This window comes from Salmo salar, chromosome ssa20 (genome assembly GCF_905237065.1).
Source record: "Salmo salar chromosome ssa20, Ssal_v3.1, whole genome shotgun sequence".
Lineage (NCBI taxonomy): Eukaryota > Metazoa > Chordata > Actinopteri > Salmoniformes > Salmonidae > Salmo > Salmo salar.
The window spans coordinates 22,685,698-22,706,362 of NC_059461.1; the positions used below are offsets into that span (position 1 = coordinate 22,685,698).

Consider the following 20,665-nt stretch of genomic DNA (forward strand, 5'->3'; position numbering starts at 1 on the left):
GCAACTACTTTGGTAACACAGGTCCTAGAGCAGGTTGAATTTGTGTCCCTGTCCATTGATGCGTCCAATCATGGACATGTAAAGCTGCTGCCAATAGTAGTCAGATATTGTAAGATATATGATAGCAGCACATCTGTGGAAACAAAACGGCTTGATTTTGTTGAATTGAATGGAGAAACAGCAGAGGAAATTGCAGCTGAGGTCCTGGTGGTCATCCAAAAATGTAACCTGGAAAACATTCTCTGCTGACAACAAATACCAACTTTGGACGACTGAATAGGTTGCGGAGGGCCATTGTCCATACCAAAGTTAAAAATGCTCTGCAGCGGGAGGCGATTGGCTTAGGTTGTCCTGCCCACATCATTCATAACACGGCCAGAACAGCCTTGGATATGATGAGTAACTGCTCACAAAGATATTTGGATATGTTCATATTTTCACCGTCAGAGTTGAAAGACTGAAGGGCTTTTGTGAGTTTGTTGGCCAGGAGTACCATGACATTTTAGGACACAGCCATGTTTGCTGGATGTCCATGCTCCCTGCTCTAGAAAGAGTGCTGAAAATGTATGTGCCATTGAAATCCTTTTTTATTTCTGAAGACAAGTGCCTTGTTGTCCTGCGAACAATGTTCGAAGATCCACTAACTGAACTATGGCTGGCCTTTGTCCATGGAAACCTGACCGTATTCAGTGACACGATCAAGATGCTTGGAGGCCAGGACCACTGTGCTGTGGACTCTGCTGCAATTCTGAGAAACGTTAAGGCAAAATTGACTGCAAGACGTGATGACAACTTCATTCCCTTTCTCAAAACATCTCAATCATTCTTCACTATGGCTGTGAACTATTGCAAGCATGGGGAAAGCACACAGATAATCTAAAAGATTTACAGGCAACCTCTGCGTGAAGAGATCCAGAAGGCAGCAGCCACACTGCAGGAAAAATGCCCCAATGTGACCATCAATGAGGATGCATTGTGTGACGAGGTTACTGGCCTGCAAGAGTTCCTAAAGGGGGATCGCTTGAAGAATGGAAAACATCTGAGACACCGCTTAGTCAGAGATGGAGCACCCTGGTTACCCACTTCAAAGAGAACGACATCCCGCACACTAACCTGGCTAGATTAGCATCTGTTGTCATGTGCTTACCTGGAAGTAATGCACCAGTTGAGAGAGTGTTCTCCCAAATGAATGATCTATGGACAGCAGCAAGAAATAGGTTCACTGTTCCTACCATCAAGGCCATGCTTACAAACGTCAACCTCCCCTGCCAGGAGTTCATGGAGAAGCTGGCCAAAGACAGCAATCTTGAAGAAAATACATTCTTCTGAGAAATATACAGATTAGTTTGGTATAAGTAAATTGTGTACCGTAATTTCCGGACTATAAGCCGCTACTTTTTTCCCATGCTTTGAACGTCGCGGCTTAAACAATGACGCGGCTAATATATGGATTTTTCCCGCTTTCAAATTAAAAAACAAAACACATTCTGTGACGTGCTCAGTTTTTTGGCGGCATGAAGCTTTCATTAGACCAATGAAATTGCCGAACGGGTTAAGGTCAAACAACTTTTTTGTTTACTGTTTAGATTAAATCGAGCGCTCTCAAACTTCCCATCATTCTGATTACGGTAGTCATTTTGTCACCCTCATCATGGCAAAGACACGGAGAAATGCATATGATGCAGCTTTCAAGTTGAAGGCGATTGATCTGGCTGTTGGAAAAGGAAATAGAGCTGCTGCACGGGAGCTTGGTCTGGAGCAATGACTTTCTTGGTAGGCTACTGTTTACTGCAAATTTTTTATTTTTTGTTACAAGCCGTGTTTCGTTAAAGCCTATTTATTTTTGTTACAAGCCGTGTTTCGTTAAAGCCTGTGTAAAGTTCATTTGTTTCAATGTACCGGTAGGCACCTGCGGCTTATAGACATGTGCGGCTTATTTATGTTCAAAATAATATATATATATTTTTTAATTCAGTGGGTGCGGCTTATATTCAGGTGCGCTTAATAGTCCGGAAATTACGGTAGTTACCAATCTCATCAGCATCTTATTTCTTTATTTTGTTGTTAAGTATTTCACACATACTATTGTCTATTTTTTTCAATTTTGCTCATGTTCTCTTCTGCTCTTATTCTACCAGGACCACTGAATGGCTGTTCAGATCGGACAGTTCTGTCTTGTCTGTAGTGTTTCTGTAATATAGTTGTTTTCTCTATCACAGTGTGCCTGTTAGACTAAATACATGAAACCGGAATTGTCCCGCTTTTTTATTGCATAGATAATAACATTGGATATTTTAATGATATATTGACCGCCGAACTGGAAATGTCCCCGGTTTTAATTTCAGAAATATGGTCACCTTAGTGTAGATAAATGTGGGTTGTTCCTAGCTCCAACAGTGCAATAGTATCTAACAATTCACAGCAATACACAAACATCTAAAAGTAATAGAATGGAGTTAAGAAATATGTAAATATTAGGACGCACAATGTCGGAGTCGAGATATCAAAGTGTACAACAAAAACGTAAACAATACATTTTTCACATGCAAATACCACTTTTGGGAGTGCTCAAAGCATTTATTTTTCAACTCGAAGCAATGAGCCCAATCAGTCCATCATAAACCACAGAGTAGGCTAATTAGTCCATCGTTTTTGGGTTATACTCAGGTAAAACAATTTGACTAATCTATATTTTCCATATTTCTAAGTTCTATTTTTGAAGACAAGGGGTATTATATTAATTGGAATGACTGAAAATATGACTGACTGTTGTTTTTTATGTAAAGATATAGCCTCATCATATTATTATCTGTAGTAGAAAGCAGTGAAGCCTGCATAACCAACCCATTAAGTAAAATGCAACGTCCATTTATGGACAGCTATGTAAACGGTAACACTAAGGTAACCTACCTAAATGACTACTGACCCGTAGCACTCACGTCTGTAGCCATGAAGTGCTTTGAAAGGCTGGTCATGGCTCACATCAACACCATTATCCCAGAAACCCTAGACCCACTCCAATTTGCATACCACCCTAACAGATCCACAGATGATGCAATCTCTATTGCACTCCACACTGCCCTTTCCCACCTGGACAAAAGGAACACCTATGTGAGAATGCTGTTCATTGACTACAGCTCAGCGTTCAACACCATAGTGCCCTCAAAGCTCGTCAATAAGCTAAGGACCCTGGGACTAAACACCTCCCTCTGCAACTGGATCCTGGACTTCCTGACAGGCCGCCCCCAGGTGGTGAGGGTAGGTAGCAACACATCTGCCACGCTGATCCTCAACACAGGGGCCCCTCAGGGGTGCGTGCTCAGTCCCCTCCTGTACTCCCTGTTCACTCATGACTGCACGGCCAGGCACAACTCCAACACCATCAATAAGTTTGCCGATGACACAACGGTGGTAGGCCTGATCACCGACAACGACGAGACAGCCTACAGAGACCTGGCCGTGTGGTGCCAGGACAACAACCTCTCCCTCAACGTGATCAAGACAAAGGAGATGATTGTGGACTACAGGAAAAAGAGGACTGAGCACGCCCCCATTCTCATCGACGGGGCTGTAGTGGAGCAGGTTGAGAGCTTCAAGTTCCTTGGTGTCCACATCACCAACAAATTAACATGGTCCAAGCACACCAAGACAGTCGTGAGGAGGGCACGACAAAACCTATTCCCCATTAGGAGACTGAAAAGATTTGGCATGGGTCCTCAGATCCTCAAAAGCTTCTACAGCTGCACCATCTAGAGCATCCTGACTGGTTGCATCACTGCCTGGTATGGAAACTGCTCGGCGTCCGACCACAAGGCACTACAGAGGGTAGTGCGTACGGCCCAGTACATCACTGGGGCCAAGCTTCCTGCTATCCAGGACCTCTATACAAGGTGGCATCAGAGGAAGGCCCTAAAAATTGTCAGACTCCAGCCACCCTAGTCATAGACTGTTCTCTCTGCTACCTCAAGGCAAGCGGTACCGGAGCGCCAAGTCTAGGTCCAAGAGGCTTCTAAACAGCATCTACCCCCAAGCCATAAGACTTCTGAACATCTAATCAAATGGCTACCCAGACTATTTGCATTGCCCCCCCCCCTTTTAGACCGCTGCTACTCTGTTGTTATCATCTATGTATATTCACTTTAATAACTCACATGTACATATTACCTCAATTTCCTCGACTAACTGGTGCCCCCCACATTGACTCTGTACCGGTACCTCCTGTGTATATTCTCACTATTGTTATTTTACTGCTGCTCTTTAATTACTCGTTACTTTTATTTCTATTCTTATTCGCATTTTTTCAAATTTATTTTATTTAAACTGCTTTGTTGGTTAGGGGCTCGTAAGTAAGCATTTCACTGTAAGGTGAATACCTGTTGTATTCCGTGCATTTGATTTGATTTGCATGTTATCAGAAAACACACAATTTGATTTAACATTGATGTATCCTGCAATAGATACATTTTTATCTTCATTCGAATGCCTCTTAAGCAGGTTGATTTTTATTGGGATGAGTCTTGTCCTTGAAGCAGAACTGACTGAGGCTTTTTGGTCTTAATTTAAGGTTAGGGTTAGGCATTAGGGTTAGGCATTGTGGTTTGGGTTAAGGTGAGGGTTAGGTTTAGGTTTAATATCAGATTTTATGACTTTGTGGCTGTGTCAGCTTCTAACCTGCACCTCTTAAGGGGAAAGAAATCTAAAAGTAACTGAAACTAATGAGATTATATGACTGAGTTTGGGTAATCCAAAAGTTACTGATACATTTTTTTGGACATGTAATGGATTACATTCAGAAAGGAATATACCCAATCCTGCCAATATGACAGATTACAGACAGTACAAAAGTTCAGCCATATATATAGCCTGAATTGATCCTGCACATTGGATCTGTTAATAATCTGGAATAGATCTCAGGACAGGGGAACCAATGCCATGATTCATTAAAAGAGGTGTGCACAAGCATTGCCCTTTCTGTCAGACAGTGTGTTACCTTCCACTGTGAGAGAAACTCCTCTTGGGAATTCATGCTTAAGAGTGCAGAAAACTGTATATTATCTTTTTGACAGTTGAGCTGTTTCACTTTCCTTTTGTTTATGGAAGATCCCTTTGAGACATAAGATGGTCCAAAGACAAAGACCAGCTTGCAGTGTTGAAGCAGACAGTTTCAGAATCAGAGAGAGGTCACATGCATATCCTTCCTGTCCTTTCCCTCTAATTGGGTTTCTCGTAGAGATCTTTGCTAGAAAGTCTAAGTCCCAGACCACCCCTGTCTAGTCTGTCCTCTAGCTGTGTGCTGTGTGGGGTGTGCTGCTATCTTGCTGAGATAAAGTCTTCTCTCCTGCCAGGTCTTGAAGTGGGTGGAGGAGACAGTGCAGGCCCTGAAGGTTCACCTGCTCTCCTCCAATCATGACAGCGCTCAGGAGAACCAGTGGGAGGTGCCCTTTGACCCCAGCCTGAAGGAGGTCACTGTGTCACTTAGTGGACCAGCCCCTCAGATCGAGCTCAGGGATCCCCTTGGTACATCATGCTTTCATTATGTATTTTTGCTGTATAGATAGCAAATAACGTTGTCAATACTTGAGAGTAATACTATATATCCATCAGTGGAGAATGCTGAGGGGAGGACGGCTCATAATGGCTGGAATGGAGCTCGTGGATTCCACTCCAGCCATTACCATGAGCCTGTTCTCCCCGATTAAAGTGCCACCAACCTCCTGTGATATCCATTTTGCTGAACATTTAATGTTATTTAAAATGTTGCAATGATATTGTTGTGTCTCAATTGCTTAGGTCACACTGTTAGAGTGGAGCAGGGCCTCACAGAGCTGCTGAATATCCCAAACTCTGCCCGTGTTGTCAACCTGAAGTTCCCCCGACCTGGAGCCTGGACACTGAAGGTACTGTACCGTAGATCCTCCTGACGTGATCATCCTGCATTGAGAATGAGATAACTGCTTTAGTCACCTCTGAGACAAAATACAACAACTGAATGTCCTGTATGTCCAGGTGGGCTGCGGTGGCCGCCACACTCTGAGAGTTACAGGGGTCAGCAATCTGGACTTCCGGGCTGGGTTCTCCAGTATACCAGTGTCTGAGTTCAACCATACCAGGGAGAGACCCATCAAAGGTAATGTGTGCATGCAATTTTATATCTTTGTATGTATACGTGATTGCATTGAATAACGTTGGGCTCCCCTCCCCTTCTAAAGGAGTTCCAGCCCATGTGCTGCTGAAGTGTACAGGACTGAAGCCCCCAGGTCAGCTGAGTCACATGGAGTTAGTGTCAGGGTCAGGACGCTCCCTACGCACCCTCCCCGTGCCTCTGCCCTCTGACAGGGGCAGCCGAGGACTCTGGATGGTCCCAGAATTTCGCACTCCTTCCCAAAGCTTCTTCCTCAAGGTGACAGGGAAGGATGGGGAAGGGTACCGCTTCCAGAGGTTGTCTAGTGTCTCCTACACAAACATCATCCCAGGTAAGAGACCCCTCTCCTCAGTCTCCTCCCTAGTGTCTCCAAGACAGACCTCGTCCTTTGTGTGACCTCTTCCCTCCTCTCTTTTTTGTCATGACAAAGATCCCCCAGCGGTGAGCATGCCCAAGGTGGTGAACGGCTTTTATATGCTGCCCGCTATGATTGGCTGTTCGGTAGAGAGCGACGTTCCCTATAGGCTGAGGTTCACCAGGAGTGGAGTTGCTATTGGGGAGGAGAAGTTGTTCCAGTGAGTCTCCGTCTGTTCTGTTTGTTGAACACACTATAACACTTCACTTGCCCTCCTTTTTGGATGGAACAGCCATATGCACTCAATACCCGCTGTAAAACAGCTAATTAGGTCATGGGGTATGACACAGTGCACTGTTTGCAGTTACCAGCTCTGCAAGACATTATTGCCGATAGACTCGGTTGCCTTTTATTGCTGCATCAATCAGGAGACGGGTATACACAGTAGATTTTGTGTACATTACGCATTCGATTGTGTCATCTTGGAAAATTAACAAAGCATTATTTCTTTCTCCCTCTGTTTTGAATTACATACATGAAATAATGCCGACCTCTGACGAGAGGTATTCGCTGTGTCTCTGTGCCAGAGAGGATCATCTGTCAGTGGTGTAAGACGGTATCCTGTTCCCATCATCACTCACCTGCCAGCTAACTGTTCATGTGTCTCAGGTTCTCTGGCAAAGCATTTTGGGAAATTCCACATGCCTCAGGTGAGGATGAGGGTCCGTACGAGTGCATCGCTCAGAGCAGCGCAGGACTGGGACGAGCGCTTACACAGCTGACCGTGAGAGGTATGTCAGAACACACACACACACACAGTCACAGATCACTTGCATTACTGTAGCTAGTCAAAGCTTTCCAAAATACTTATCTTATTTATATATTGCTGATTTAAATACCACTTTGAAACAAAACATGTCATTCCAAATGTTTACATTGACAATAAAATGAACTGTTTTGTCCCTGCTCATAGTGTGTTGTTTGTCTCACTGTGTTGACTCTGTGTTTCCCATGAGACAGAGCCTACTCCGGTGCTGAAGGCCCCACTGAACGTGAGCTCTACTGTGGGGGCTGTGGCTGTGATGGCCTGCCAGGTGGAGGGCTCCATGCGCCACAACCTGACCTGGCAGCGGGCAGGCCTCACTATCTTGGCCCACTCCGGGAGGGTCAGGGTCCTGCCCAACTCCTTCCTGGAGATCAATGAGGTGCAGCCCCAGGATGCCGGCCAGTACCAGTGTGTGGCCACCAATGCCAACGGAGACAACCGAGTCACAGTGTGGCTGCTCGTCCCAGGTACTGTAGCTCACCGCACTCCAACCACACTGTACTGATCATCTGCTTAAACACTAAACACACCAGGGCATCCTCCATACCTCCTCCAGGCCTCTGGCATCTGCTTTCCATTACTTCCTTAGTAGCATGACTTATCCACTTCTCCAGAAACGCTCCCAGTCAGAACATGTTTGAAATCAGCCCAATTGATGCAAGTCGAAAATTGCAGCTTCTATGATGGGCATGGACTCAGATGCTTGTAATGCGTTTGCAAAGGACAAACAAATTTGAAACATGCCTCTGACTGTGATCCGCTGTGATCATGATGTCAGGCTCTCCCGGTCAATCACGCTCTGCCCCCAGACTAGCAGGGGTTTACCACTGCTTAGACATGATCAGCTCTGCCTGTAATAAATCATTACTCATACAAACATGACTGGGACATGAGTCATCAGCTCTTTCCTATGGATCCTCTCTGTCTCTCTGCAGAGGCCCCTTCTGTGATAGTCAGACCCCAGAGACAAGCCTTCTCCAGGGGTTCTGAGGTCCGCCTCGTCTGCACAGCGTCCGGCTCCCCCCCTCCGCAGCTCTTCTGGAGTCATGGAAACATGTTCCTCACTAATCGGCCAAGGTAAAGGAACTCTCAGCCCACTCAACACCTACACGACAGCAGCTGCAGAGAGATGTTTGATTCTATTTTAACAGCCTACCATGAATATAACAATGTCACATCTTGTTTGCTTAATTTTACAGTTACAGCTAACCACAAACATGTTATTCCATATTTTTGGTAAATTTACGTGATATGGCTGCCAATAAATACATTTTCAAAAGAGATTGGACATACTTGGACATCTAGTGATGAAATTCACCAAGATACCTGTATTTGTAATCATCTAAATCAATAAAAATGAATTCCCATGACTGATGTCTGTCTTACATAATACAGGATGAGTATATCCAACCATGGAGGTCTAACAATCAGAGATGCTCTCCCCGAGGATGCTGGGAACTACACCTGCCTGGCAACCAACGAGGCTGGAACCGCCACTCAGACTGTGTCTCTCAATTATGCAGGTGGGTAGAGATGTGTATCAGTTCCAGTCCTCACGTTGAGTGAGAGAGCACTATAAAGGCTATGATGTGGGCTTTCCATTTAAAGACTAGTTCTTTACCACTTTTACCACACGCATATATTTTCAGTTCAGTCACTTTTGAATGGTTTCTGTGTGAGAACTTTTGTTGAGTGCTGTTTGAATGTATGTGTTTGGGCTATGTTCTCTAGCTGTGAGGAGAGCTTAGATTGACAGTGGCATATTTCCCTGTCTTTCACAGTGGGTTATAGCTTCCCTGTGTTGGCAGGGTTGACACTCCTCAGGATGTATTTTTAGCCTTGCTGTTATTGAGTGCTTGACAGAGGGCACAACACTGATGGACCATGGCAGCTTCTCCCTGGTGTGTGCTTGTATTATACTCACTTTTGTCTGGGAGTGTCATTTTGAACAACACTGATCTGTCAAGACACCGTGAAGCTGGCTCTGGCAGGATGCACCATCACATCCTTTCAACTGTCTCTCTCTCTGGGCTCCTGTAGAGCTTGTCCCTGTCACGTCTCTGCAGACGTACGAAGCGTGTGAAATGTCAGACAGCGATACTTCTATTTTTACCTCCTGTCTGAGCCGCTGCCCAGTCAATTGACTGAATTAAATTCACAATGATTTGCTATTCTGACCACGTATAGCGTTGTGAGCATCTCTGCCGATTTGGCGGATAATACAAACGTTTTGATCATGTTTATTATTTAATCTTTATCTTGGTTCACCCTTCCTCCATACAGAGGAACCCAGTATCTGGGTGGTGAAACAGGTTGTGATGGTGGCAGTTGGAGGTGATGCGACCCTGGAGTGCCGAGCCACCGGAGTTCCTCTTCCTCTGGTCAAATGGTCCAAAGGTAAAACACTGATCACTATCTAGTGTAATAGTACACTAGATAGGATCATATCTAATCACTTGTTTTAATCTGTTATGATAAATGACATTCATTAGGTCGATGTTTGTCTGTGTGTCATTTTCTTGTCGTTTCTCAGGTGATCTACAGGTGGGCTCAGTTCCTTTTGCTGAGCAGGACGTGCATCACGGGACGCTGCAGATCCGAAGGGTGCAGGAGATGGATGCTGGGGAGTACAGCTGTGTGGCCAGTAACCCTGCTGGAACCTCGTCTGCTACTGTTATTCTGGAGGTCGGAGGTGAGGGCAGCCATTTTAGGCTTACTGAATGAATGCCACTTTCAGATAACCAGTAATAATGGTAAGACATTGCATCCTTTATCTAAACCAAGTAGGTGTAATACAGAATATTGATGTGTTTTGAACAGAGTAGCTCTATGTCCTTTTTATACACTGTATGTGATTATCGAGAACTTCACGTTGATCTCCCACTCTTTCTCCCACAGCGGCCCCTCTATTCTCAGAAACCCCAGTTGACATGACAGTGGATGTGGGGGAGAATGTCACGCTGCCCTGTGTCGCCCGTGGTTTCCCCTTGCCTACAGTTAGCTGGCGTCTAAAGGATGGTAGAGCCATCATCTCTAAAGCATACAGCAGCGGTGGCACGGTGCAACTAGAAACAGGGCATCTCCTGATCCAGGGTGAGTCTTATGTCCCTTTCCCACTATTCTTCTTTACACTATTACACTATCCCGCTATCCCAGTAATGAGTTCCTTACCAAAACAGCAGGCACCAAAGAGACCACAGCCCTCCATTGGCACCAAGTGGGTGACTGGCATGGCTGACATTCTTTGGGTTCATAAACATAGAAGAGGTGGAGCACCTCAGGTTAGGATAAATCTGGCACTGCAGAATGAATAGAGCGTCTCCCCTTTCTCCCTCAGCGAGGGGAACTGAGGCGCTTTGAGGGCCTTAGAGAATTGACAGAGACTTTTATGTCAAGTTAGGGGTGAGTGAAGTTCAACTGTATAATGTGGATATAATATATTTTGGACCATGCCTTGGTCAGAGAGGGAGGAAGGGAGGGAGAGAGAAGGAAAGAGAGAGAGTTGTTGGTATATCTATCCACAGCTCAGATCCTAAATGTTTATAGGCTGGGTTCTTTTTTGTTGGGGAGGGAGAAACAGTACTATTTGCACGGTGAAGCGGACTTCCATCACTGGCCCCATCTGTGTCTGTACTGATCTGATTTTCTTAAATGGCAGCAGATGTTTCTGTCTTTACCTGGCGTTGTTTAAAGAAAGAGAGTCCAGTGGTCTCTTTATTAATGCCTCAGATATGTAGGCTACATATTGGACACGCATTTTCACCGTTTACTCTTCACGTGAGTTGACATCAGCCATTTAGACACTTGCAATGTAATCATGTTTTCATCTGTCATCACGTGGTCTAAGTAAAATATACTGTTTAGGACATGTCGTAGAGGCAGCTGTACTTCAGTGTGTCTAATTGTATTGATACATTTTTTTAATGAATCCTAATGACATTATAAATAAACCAAGAGAATGCCAGTAGATGATTGAGCCAGAGTTGATTTAATCTTACAATGAAAACGATGTCTAGCTAGTATGAACTTGTCTATTCTTAATTCCATTACTTGCACACGTAACCTGAGGTTTGCGTGGAGATGCCATCCTGTACAGTGGAATCTGTATTTATTTGATCACGGTAACGGTATTCTCAGAGTAACTATGCATCTGTCCACAGATATCTGGTTGGATGATGAAGGCCTGTATGTCTGTGAGGCCAAGAATCAGTTCGGAACCATCAGGACTGAGGCCAGAGTCAGTGTCAGTGGTCTGGGTATGAACTCATGTTTGTGTTCAGTCTTACCTTTCTCTGCTGATAGATAACACCAGTATCCATTGCTGCCTCTCCCCATAATAGTTTCAGTTTGATCCTGCATTATTTTATCAGCTGCTGCTTTGTATTTCGGTCTGTCTACTCATGTAATGATATCCCCCTGTTTTGTCCAACAGAGCCCCCTCTTTTGGCACATGGTGCCCCAGTCATCACCACTGGGATTGGTCAGTCCCTGAGCATACCCTGCATGCTTTTGGATGGAATACCCCTGCCAGAGAGACACTGGACCCACAATGGAAACCAAGTGAGGATGACCTGTCCTGAATAATCCTACATTACTACCTCTCAGAATGTGTGTTTATCATTGCCTAACATTATCCATTGCTGTTCCCTAGCTGCAGCTGAGTGGCAGGAAGTTCCTGAGGAGCGATGGCAGCCTGTACATAGAGAGGGCACTCCCAGAGGATGCTGGGATGTATGTTTGCACTGCGGTGAACGTAGCCGGGTCGGTCAACACATCAGTCAGCCTGGAAGTCCATGGTGAGAGGAGATACGGTTTACAGAATGGTCAAGGGGCTACGGCAGATCCTCTATAGTCGTGGACCATCTAATTAGCTTAGGAAAGTGCTGACTATTAGTATGGGAATACAACATCTTGAGCAACTTGTAACTTGAGCACCCTGCGGTGTTATTGTTGAGAGAATGTTTCATATACTGCATGCTTTGATTAAGTAATTTTGTCCATAGACAACAATGACAGACATCCAGATTAGGGTTCATCGACAAGTTGTAATGAAGACGTTTTGAGCTAAGTCCAGTGATAATTCTGCTCGCCTTGTTGTCCACGCTCAGTAGACAGCTGTCCTTGTGACCTACTTTCCCAGTGCCCCCAGAGATCCGCGCTGGTCCATACCACTACATAGCCAACGAGGGCGTGGCCATCTCCCTGTCATGTGAGTCCAGTGGAGTTCCCAAGCCAACTGTTGTCTGGTCCAAGGTAGGATGCTTTCTGCTCTGAAGCTGTTTTTACTTTAATGATGGTTTTGGCTCCATCATACGTGTGACAAATGGCCTTTGACAAATCGCATAATTTAGCACAAGGGAATCTAGTGGGGATTGCAATCACAGCCCATCCATCTTAAGATGAATGGCCACTAACATCATGTAAATAACCTTTAAACTAATATAACACTTGTGTATATATTATAAGGCTGCCTGTGTCAAGGAATGTTTATTCATAGCCTCGTTCCATACGTTCTCAGATTAATACACTAGAGTCAAGTAAATTTATATTCTTGTCAGGTGAAAGTGAGTCTGCAAAAGCCATTTTGTGTTCAAAGAAGAAGGGGAAGTAGTACCCTGTGTGCGTGTGTGTGCGTGTCTGAGAGAGAGAATTTAGTTTGGGAAGGGAAGGGGGCTCGGCTCTGTAGTTATAGCAGGCATCAGAAGTGAATTTTGGGCATTGAACCTTTGGCCTAGTTATGTGTCCCAGTGCTGTTGAGTGTGTATCTGGGCCTCACTGTGCCTGCTCTTCCCTCAGGGAAGGGAGCCCCTGCCCAGAGACAGGTCCTCCCCCCAGTCAGACCCTGATGGCTTCCTCCATATCCTCAACCCCACTGCAGAAGATGCAGGCATATATATTTGCACAGCCACCAGTGCAGTGGGCTACACCAGCCGTGAGATCAAGCTTAGTGTCAACAGTAAGGGCTGCACATTAACTTACAGCAAAGGCTGTCCAGTGCGAGATGTCAATGGCCTCTCTCCAAAGTGTTTCATTGACAGAGGAAGTACTGTGTAAAAGAAATAATCATAAGGCATTTGACATGTTTAGATTACAAAAAACGTTGTATGCTTAAGAGCAGACCTGCCTCTGTAAAAATATAATGTTTCCCTTTCCCTTAGCCAAGCCTAAGATCGTAGGTGTGAGTGGTGAGGAGAACACGGTGAAAATGGCTGCTGAGGTGGGCTCTGAGGTCATCCTCCCTTGTGAGGTCCAGGGCAGTCCCTCTCCTCTGGTCACATGGAGCAGGAACGGCCAGCCCATCCCTCCAGTCACTGCCTGGTAAGAGGAAGACCCATGGTTACATAAGAATGTAGCAACAATGCAGTGAAATGGTAAATAGGCAATAAAAGGCAAGTTTCTCACCATACCAAGGTGATTACCTTACCCCTGACTTAACTGACCAACCTTTTACAAGGGACGCTGATTGAATCCGGCTGCTATCTAAAGCAGCCGTTAACTGTTGGAGCTCATTTAGTGGTGCCTTTTGAAGCAGCAGAGGCAGCAGCCTGGCGCTGGGCTGTGTGTTGCGTGTGTGTAGTCGTATGGAACAACTTCTCTGAGGAAGAACATATGGTAACACATGACTCTCTCATCCCTGAATCTGTGGTCACTCAGCACAGGCTTCACTGTCTGGGGGAGTCTGTCTATAGGCCACAGACTAGAGACAGTGAAACCCACCGGCCATGACCAGTCCCTATGTCTCTGGAGGATCTGTGTGACAGTGTTGAAAGCTGTGGTAGTGGTGGAATGAGGATGCTTATGTGGGGCCAGGAAGGAGTGGGGGACAGGGAGGGAGAGGGGTGTGCTGATGGGAAGTAGGGGAGAAGACTGACAGGCGAAGAGAAAAAAGTACAGCCTGTTTGACGTTTGGCTCCCCTGTGGATCTTCTGCCATAAAATAGCATGTCTTCTCCTTACTCTTTACCAGCCCTGGCTGTCTGATGAGAATAACACAGCTTCACCAACAACCCCATCAGCCCTCAGCACTGGAGCGGACAGACGCAGTCTCTCCATCCAGGAGTCTATCTGCCCCCCATCCTTTGGCCCAGCCGGTGTGAGCAGGGAGAAACTGATTGTTTTGAATAACTCAGTCAGTGGGTGTTCTGAGTGTCTGCTGCCGTAGCCCTGTTCTTCTCCACAGCAGGGGGGGATGAGGGGAGGAGAGAGTCTAGCCCGGCCCAGCCCACACTGGGTCAGTCGGGGAGGCTAGGGAGCTGCACTCAGACCTCTCTGATAAGCCCAATTTTGTCCCAGTCAGCATGTATACACAGATGAGGCTGTATGTTGGGTCCATGTCTCCAGTTTGTGCTCAGCTCCCTGCTCCCTACTAAGGTGACTTAGAACTGCTTTACTTCTCAGTAGAGACTGACCGCTGCTGAGCCAGTCATTCCGTTTCTATGATGTATGCTACTGGTTGGGTTTGAAGCAGTAGGGGGGCAGAGTGTTTCAGCCACATGTGCAGTGTTGAAATATAGGGCTGTTTGTGGTTCCAGATCAGTTCCAAACATGTTATTGATATAATTTGAGTTGCTTAGCAGAGAAACGTATACATCTCAGAGCATTGTTTACATTTGTGCATATAATCCATTTGTGCAGCTGGGTGTAGTTCTGCTAGGGATCTCAGTTCAGTTGAGAAGTTCAGTTACTATTATGCAATATGAAAGGATTATAAAAGCCAGAACTACACAGGCATGTACAGCACACACACTCACACATATTCACAAAAATGTAAACAGGGTTGAGGATTTTCTTTGTGACTCCACTGTGAGTAACAGTGTTATACTCAGCCTGACCTCTGACCTCTCTCCGTGTCCAGGTTCACCGTGCTGCCTTCTGGCTCTCTGAAGATCACCGATGTCCGACTGATTGATAGTAAACTTTACACCTGCTCAGCAGAAAACCCAGCCGGCAACGTGTCCCTCAACTACAATTTACACATACAAGGTATCTCGTTATGGATTCTCACTTTGTAGGTGCTATGTGAACTTGAGATCTGACAACCTGTTTCACTTCACTGTTCAAGATGATGTCATGCATCTAATAGATATCATGAGACACAAACCTTGTTTGTTTCTTTCCCAGTTAAGCCCAAGATCCAGGCAGCTCCGTCCCTGCTGAAGGCGCTGATAGGCCAGACGGTGGTGCTGCCGTGTGTGGTTCAGGGGGAGCCCAGCCCTAAGATCAGCTGGTTCCACAACGGACGTCCTGTCGGGGCGAGGGACACTGCAGCCCTCAGAATCCACAGGGCCAGCCTCGCTGACCAGGGCACCTACAGCTGTGTGGCCAAGAACACTGCTGGACAGGATACCATGGAGGTCAAACTGGAGGTGCTAGGTGAGGCATCTGATTCATCAATCTCCTAATATACTGTACATCTATTTATTTATCCATTCATCAGATCAACCCATCCATGCACTCTGCGAACAATTTCCACAGACTGATACACAATAGTGTCATTGTAAATAGTGTTGAAAAAGGTTCACACAGAACTGACCGTAACGGTATACCTAAAACAGATATTTTCCAGTTTTACATTGAGGAAAACACCGTCTCAGCTTAACCCAATGAGTCCCATCGTAACGCCGGCATGTTTTGGACTTCTAACCCCTTTTTAACATTGAGTTTGAGCTTCTGGGTCGTACCATTGGATTTGTCTATTTATTCTGCATCCGTAGATACCAAGTCTCTGTGATTAACGGAGGCTGAGCTAGAGCGGTGTTTGTGTGACATGGGTGGATCCCGAAGGGGCCCGGGGCCGGGTCTTTTTTAGAAAAACGTCTGTAGAGTCCGAATGGTTTGAGCTACAAACTACAAACTATCTATGAAAAGCTGAGACGAACACGCACATGTTTTGCTCTATGATGTTCACAAACTACACGAGCCTTCAGAAGGTAAGGCGTTCTTCTACATGGGAAATCCCAGGACATAGCAGAGGTGGGACCAAGTCATTGTTTTAAAATTCACAAGTAAGTCTCAAGTCTTAGCACTCAAGTCCCAAGTCAAGTCCCAAGTCAAGACATGCAAGTCTCAAGTCCTAAACTTTGAGTTTCGAGTCCTAAACAAGTCACATTTGGTGAAGAGAATACCCCCCCCCCCCCTAGTGATCGACTATTGAGGATCGCTATGGGGTGCAATCGGGCGATGTAGGCTTGTACACAATCAAACAACTTTAACACACACACTCTCTCTCTCTCTCGCTCTCTCGCTCTCTCTCTCTCTCTCTGGTTACAGTAGGCTAACATATGTCAATGGTTTTAGGAACAGCGGTAACATCAGGCAGGATTTAGACTACCAACTGCCTAGCCAGTTGTAGCTCAATCTTGGGTGCAATGATCACGTTCCCGCACTGACTGACTGTGTGGAGGCTTATTGATTTAACGTTACGTTAGCCTACATGCTACACTCGTCAAGTAATAAGATATATAGCTGTCGGTAATATTAGCCACGACTTACCATTCTTTGTGCAGCTTCAAATGTCGAACAAAGTTGGAAATTGTTGCGTCTCTGTCTGTAATTTTCTTCCCACATGTTTTGCAAGTTGCAATCCGTTTTTTGTTGATACAGCGTGGTCTTTATATCCGAAAATAATAATTTTGGGTATCATCTTTCCAAGGGCTCCATCTGAATTCACCCGCCGACGTTCCTCTGCACTGCCACGCACAACTTTTTCTCAGCTGGCACAATTTGATTGGCTGCTGTCCGATTCAAACTGTAATCCATGAAATGAAGAGTTGATGCGCTGCACACTTTTTTTAATAGCATCATTTTTAATATTTGGGCTTGGGGAGGGTGTCAGGTCGAGTCAAAAGGCTCAAGTCCAAGTCAAGTCACGAGTCATTGGTGTTAAAGTTAAAGTCGAGTTGCAAGTCATCAAGTCATGTGACTCGAGTCCACACTTCTGGGACATAGTGTCCATAATGCTGTAATTAGCTCACATAGTTGCTGTCACAACCTGCAGACAGTTGTGAGCAAACCATTTCTGTATTTACAGCATTCATATACATTCATTTTTATCAGGTTTTTGCTTTGGCGGACCTTCATTTTTTTTATTTACATTTGTCAAAAAAACTCATGAATGCAACTGTTTATGTCAAATGGTAAAACACATCATTGTGAGGCTGAATATAAGGGCTGGACATGTCGATAAATGAAAGTCAGATAAATGAAAAGCCCATTTTTGCTGGGCTCTCGGGACTGATATGGTTAAAGACAGACTAGACAAGGACTGTTGTCTTTGGAGGTGCTTTCTCTGGAAGCAGCATCATATGGTCAGAATGTAAGTGCAGCTCATGGGGATGTGCAGGGGTGTCATGCACCCCCAAAATCTGAGGGGGCACAAAGTACTTTATGGCTGGGTGGCGGTCTGGAGGGGGGCTAGGCCCCCCATTTGTAAATGTGAGAATTTACCTTTTTTTAACCTTTTTCCTGCAATCTTGGCTTATTTTTCTGCATATCTAAGCATTCCTCTTGAGTTGTCTCCATCTGCATCTTTGCTCAAATCTGTGTAAAAGATTGAAAGGAATGTTAGTCTTATTAAGTACATTTAGTTACTGCTCTCTTTTCTAAAGTCTAACAACCTTGCCAGCTAAGATAGTTAGACAAGCTAACTACTCTAACTTGATTGATAGGCTGAAATAGCTTATTGTCAGCTAGTTGTGAAGTTGTCAGATGGGAACATATCTGGGCTAGCTAAATCCAACTTCATAAAATTGCTAGGTGGCTATAAGTACAGTATTACAGAGAGAAAACAAATATATATATTTTTTATCCAAGACAAATGTGACCCTGTACCCCTTATGGACATGACGCCTCTGGGGATGTGTGCAACTTACTCCTCAGCCTGAAGTGTCCCACTTGCTCCAGCGAATTGCTAGCTTTTCACTTGGATCTGACTGGTAAGATGCTTTAGGAGGGTGGTCACGTGTGCTAACAAGGCAGAGGTCCAGGGTTCGAGCTTCGTGTGAGCTGAATCCGGAGGAAGTGGTACTCGCTAAGCAAGCAGCGTGAGGTCCTTTAAACAAGCAGCCCTATAAACTCCATTCTATTTGACAAGAGCATGGGTCAGTAGGTTAGTGGGTGTTGATTGAGGGGATATTTGACCTTAGAGGTCAGCTTAAGCTGAGGGAAGGATTAGAGGAAGTCAGAGCTGGAGGTTAACGAGTGAGTAGGGGTCAAAGGAGACATGACTCACATTGTCAGGGTCAGTAGCACAACATCTTCACCCCAACGCTAGGATTAACCCTAGCACTCATGTCTTACCTAATACTACTCTAGCTGAACATTAACACGAAAATCAAGCCTATATCTTATAGAAATCTCAACCTAACTTTGACACATTATTTACAGTAGCCTTTATAACCCATGACGCTAAATAAACCCTTTGTCTTATTCCCTGTGCTGTCCTAATGCTATATCCTTTACACAGAGGCCCCGTCCTTCGCTGAGCCTGGAGATGTCATCATGGAGAAAGTGTCTAACAGCAAGGTCACCATCCCCTGCCCCGCCGAAGGTAGGATAAGATTTATTTATGTATGTTTTCTGGGGTGATTTGCAATAGAGGGAAACACGTCTGGTGTCAGAAGAAATACACAATTTACACAGCCTGACCAAAGTGAACAGATCCGGTGAATCTTTTCCTGGTAATGTTTGGATGGAACTGTTTTGTTTCATCATTCCCAGAGCTAGCTCCATATTAAATGTAGGACAAGGTGTGGATTTATCTAGCTACCTTCAAGGCATTGCTCTGCTTTCTCCATAGGACTTCATTTGTCTTTGGAAACAAATGTGTGTTTCAATACCCCTGCTATCTCAATGGTGTGCTGTCATTCTATTGAATACTGTTTCTGTCTCTATTTTCACATCTTGGTGAAGGGGGAGGTAGCACGCAGCATGGCTGAGAAAGTGTGTGTGTTTGTTTGAGCATTCTTTCTTATGCGTGGGCCCATTGAACTTCTTGTTGACAGGGTATTTAAATAGGTGTTCAAATCAAATGTGATTTGTCACATGCAGGTGTATACTAACGGTGAAATGCTTACTTACGGGCCCTTCCGAATGCATAGTGGAAAAAAGAGAAATAATATAAATATAATAACATGAGGAATAAAATACAACGAGTAATGTTAACTTGGCTATATACACAGGGCACCAGTATCGAGTTGTTTGTATGGAGCCGTGCCATGGTAACGGGCATGTTTGAGAAGGTGAGGAGTGGGCTAATACGGACATACAGCAGCTGGAACATCATTCTGCCTGAAGATGTGGCTCAGCGGGCCACATCTGCTTTCCTCTCCGCTCTGCGAGGGGGCCTGCTGGGAGAGGAATCCTAATTACAGACTGCTGCTGGCAGATAATAGACAGAGATATCTGGGGTACTACTCTACTGACTAGGCTGGCTCCACTGGCCCTCCTGGTAGAGCTTAGACAAGCAGCCACACTGTTACCATTACATGGTAACACCCCAAAGAACTCAAAACAACCCCAAACAACCCCCCAAAAAACAAACAACCCCAAACATGAACCCAAAAGAACCTTAAAGTACCCAAAAGAACCCCAAAGTACCCTAAACAACCCCAAACAGGTACCCCAAAACAACCCAAACGTACCCTATACAACCCAAAACAACTAAAAAGAACCCAAAAGTACCCATAAGTAACCCCCCCCAAAAACAACATACCCTAAACAACCATAAACAAGTACCCAAAACAACCCAAAAGTACCGCAAAGTACACAAAATACCCAAAAGAACACACAAGCACCCAAAAAGTACCCAAAGGTACTCAAAAGAACCCTAACATATGCAAAACAACCCCAAACAGGAACTCCAAACAGCCCAAAAGTACACAAAACAACAAAAACAACCACAAATGGGTACCCAAAACAACCCAAAAGTACACAAAACAACCACAAACGGGTACCCCAAATCATCCAAAAGAACTACAAACGGGCAGCCAAAACAACACAAAACCACCCAAATTATAAATTCAGGTTTATGTTTCAGACAGGTCAATAATGGCTTGCTTGATTGGGCTGGTTCACCTCTACAGGCTACAGGGACCCATTTGATTACACATTAGAGATAATCCAGGTCCCTCAAACATCATCAGTGATGTTTCCTGTAAACTGTGACACAGTCCTGGTCTCCTGCCATGAATGGAGCGGTCTACAGAGAACAATAGTAATGCCGTCTTTTTGTAGGTACTAACTTCGATGGCTTGTTTGTCAAAGCCTACGGGGAAATTAATGTTTTTTTTTTGGGGGGGGGTGGATAAATGCCGAAAATAAGGCCAAAACAAGCACATAATAAT

The 20,665-nt window shown here is 45.0% G+C and overlaps 1 protein-coding gene across 1 annotated transcript in view; it reads left to right on the forward strand.

Annotated features, from left to right (window-relative positions):
- Positions 1 to 20,665, forward strand: part of LOC106579900 (hemicentin-1) — an 83,332-nt gene that overhangs the window by 21,381 nt on the left and 41,286 nt on the right. The window contains exons 5-25 of the mRNA XM_014160253.2: positions 5,346 to 5,517; positions 5,791 to 5,897; positions 6,007 to 6,127; positions 6,210 to 6,473; positions 6,573 to 6,717; positions 7,167 to 7,288; positions 7,518 to 7,790; positions 8,259 to 8,400; positions 8,719 to 8,846; positions 9,607 to 9,720; positions 9,857 to 10,015; positions 10,222 to 10,416; positions 11,484 to 11,579; positions 11,756 to 11,883; positions 11,975 to 12,119; positions 12,464 to 12,576; positions 13,120 to 13,279; positions 13,482 to 13,641; positions 15,178 to 15,305; positions 15,444 to 15,695; positions 18,787 to 18,870. Of these exons, the coding sequence (XP_014015728.2) occupies positions 5,346 to 5,517; positions 5,791 to 5,897; positions 6,007 to 6,127; positions 6,210 to 6,473; positions 6,573 to 6,717; positions 7,167 to 7,288; positions 7,518 to 7,790; positions 8,259 to 8,400; positions 8,719 to 8,846; positions 9,607 to 9,720; positions 9,857 to 10,015; positions 10,222 to 10,416; positions 11,484 to 11,579; positions 11,756 to 11,883; positions 11,975 to 12,119; positions 12,464 to 12,576; positions 13,120 to 13,279; positions 13,482 to 13,641; positions 15,178 to 15,305; positions 15,444 to 15,695; positions 18,787 to 18,870 (3,208 nt within the window). The remainder of the gene's footprint in view (positions 1 to 5,345; positions 5,518 to 5,790; positions 5,898 to 6,006; positions 6,128 to 6,209; positions 6,474 to 6,572; positions 6,718 to 7,166; positions 7,289 to 7,517; positions 7,791 to 8,258; positions 8,401 to 8,718; positions 8,847 to 9,606; positions 9,721 to 9,856; positions 10,016 to 10,221; positions 10,417 to 11,483; positions 11,580 to 11,755; positions 11,884 to 11,974; positions 12,120 to 12,463; positions 12,577 to 13,119; positions 13,280 to 13,481; positions 13,642 to 15,177; positions 15,306 to 15,443; positions 15,696 to 18,786; positions 18,871 to 20,665) is intronic.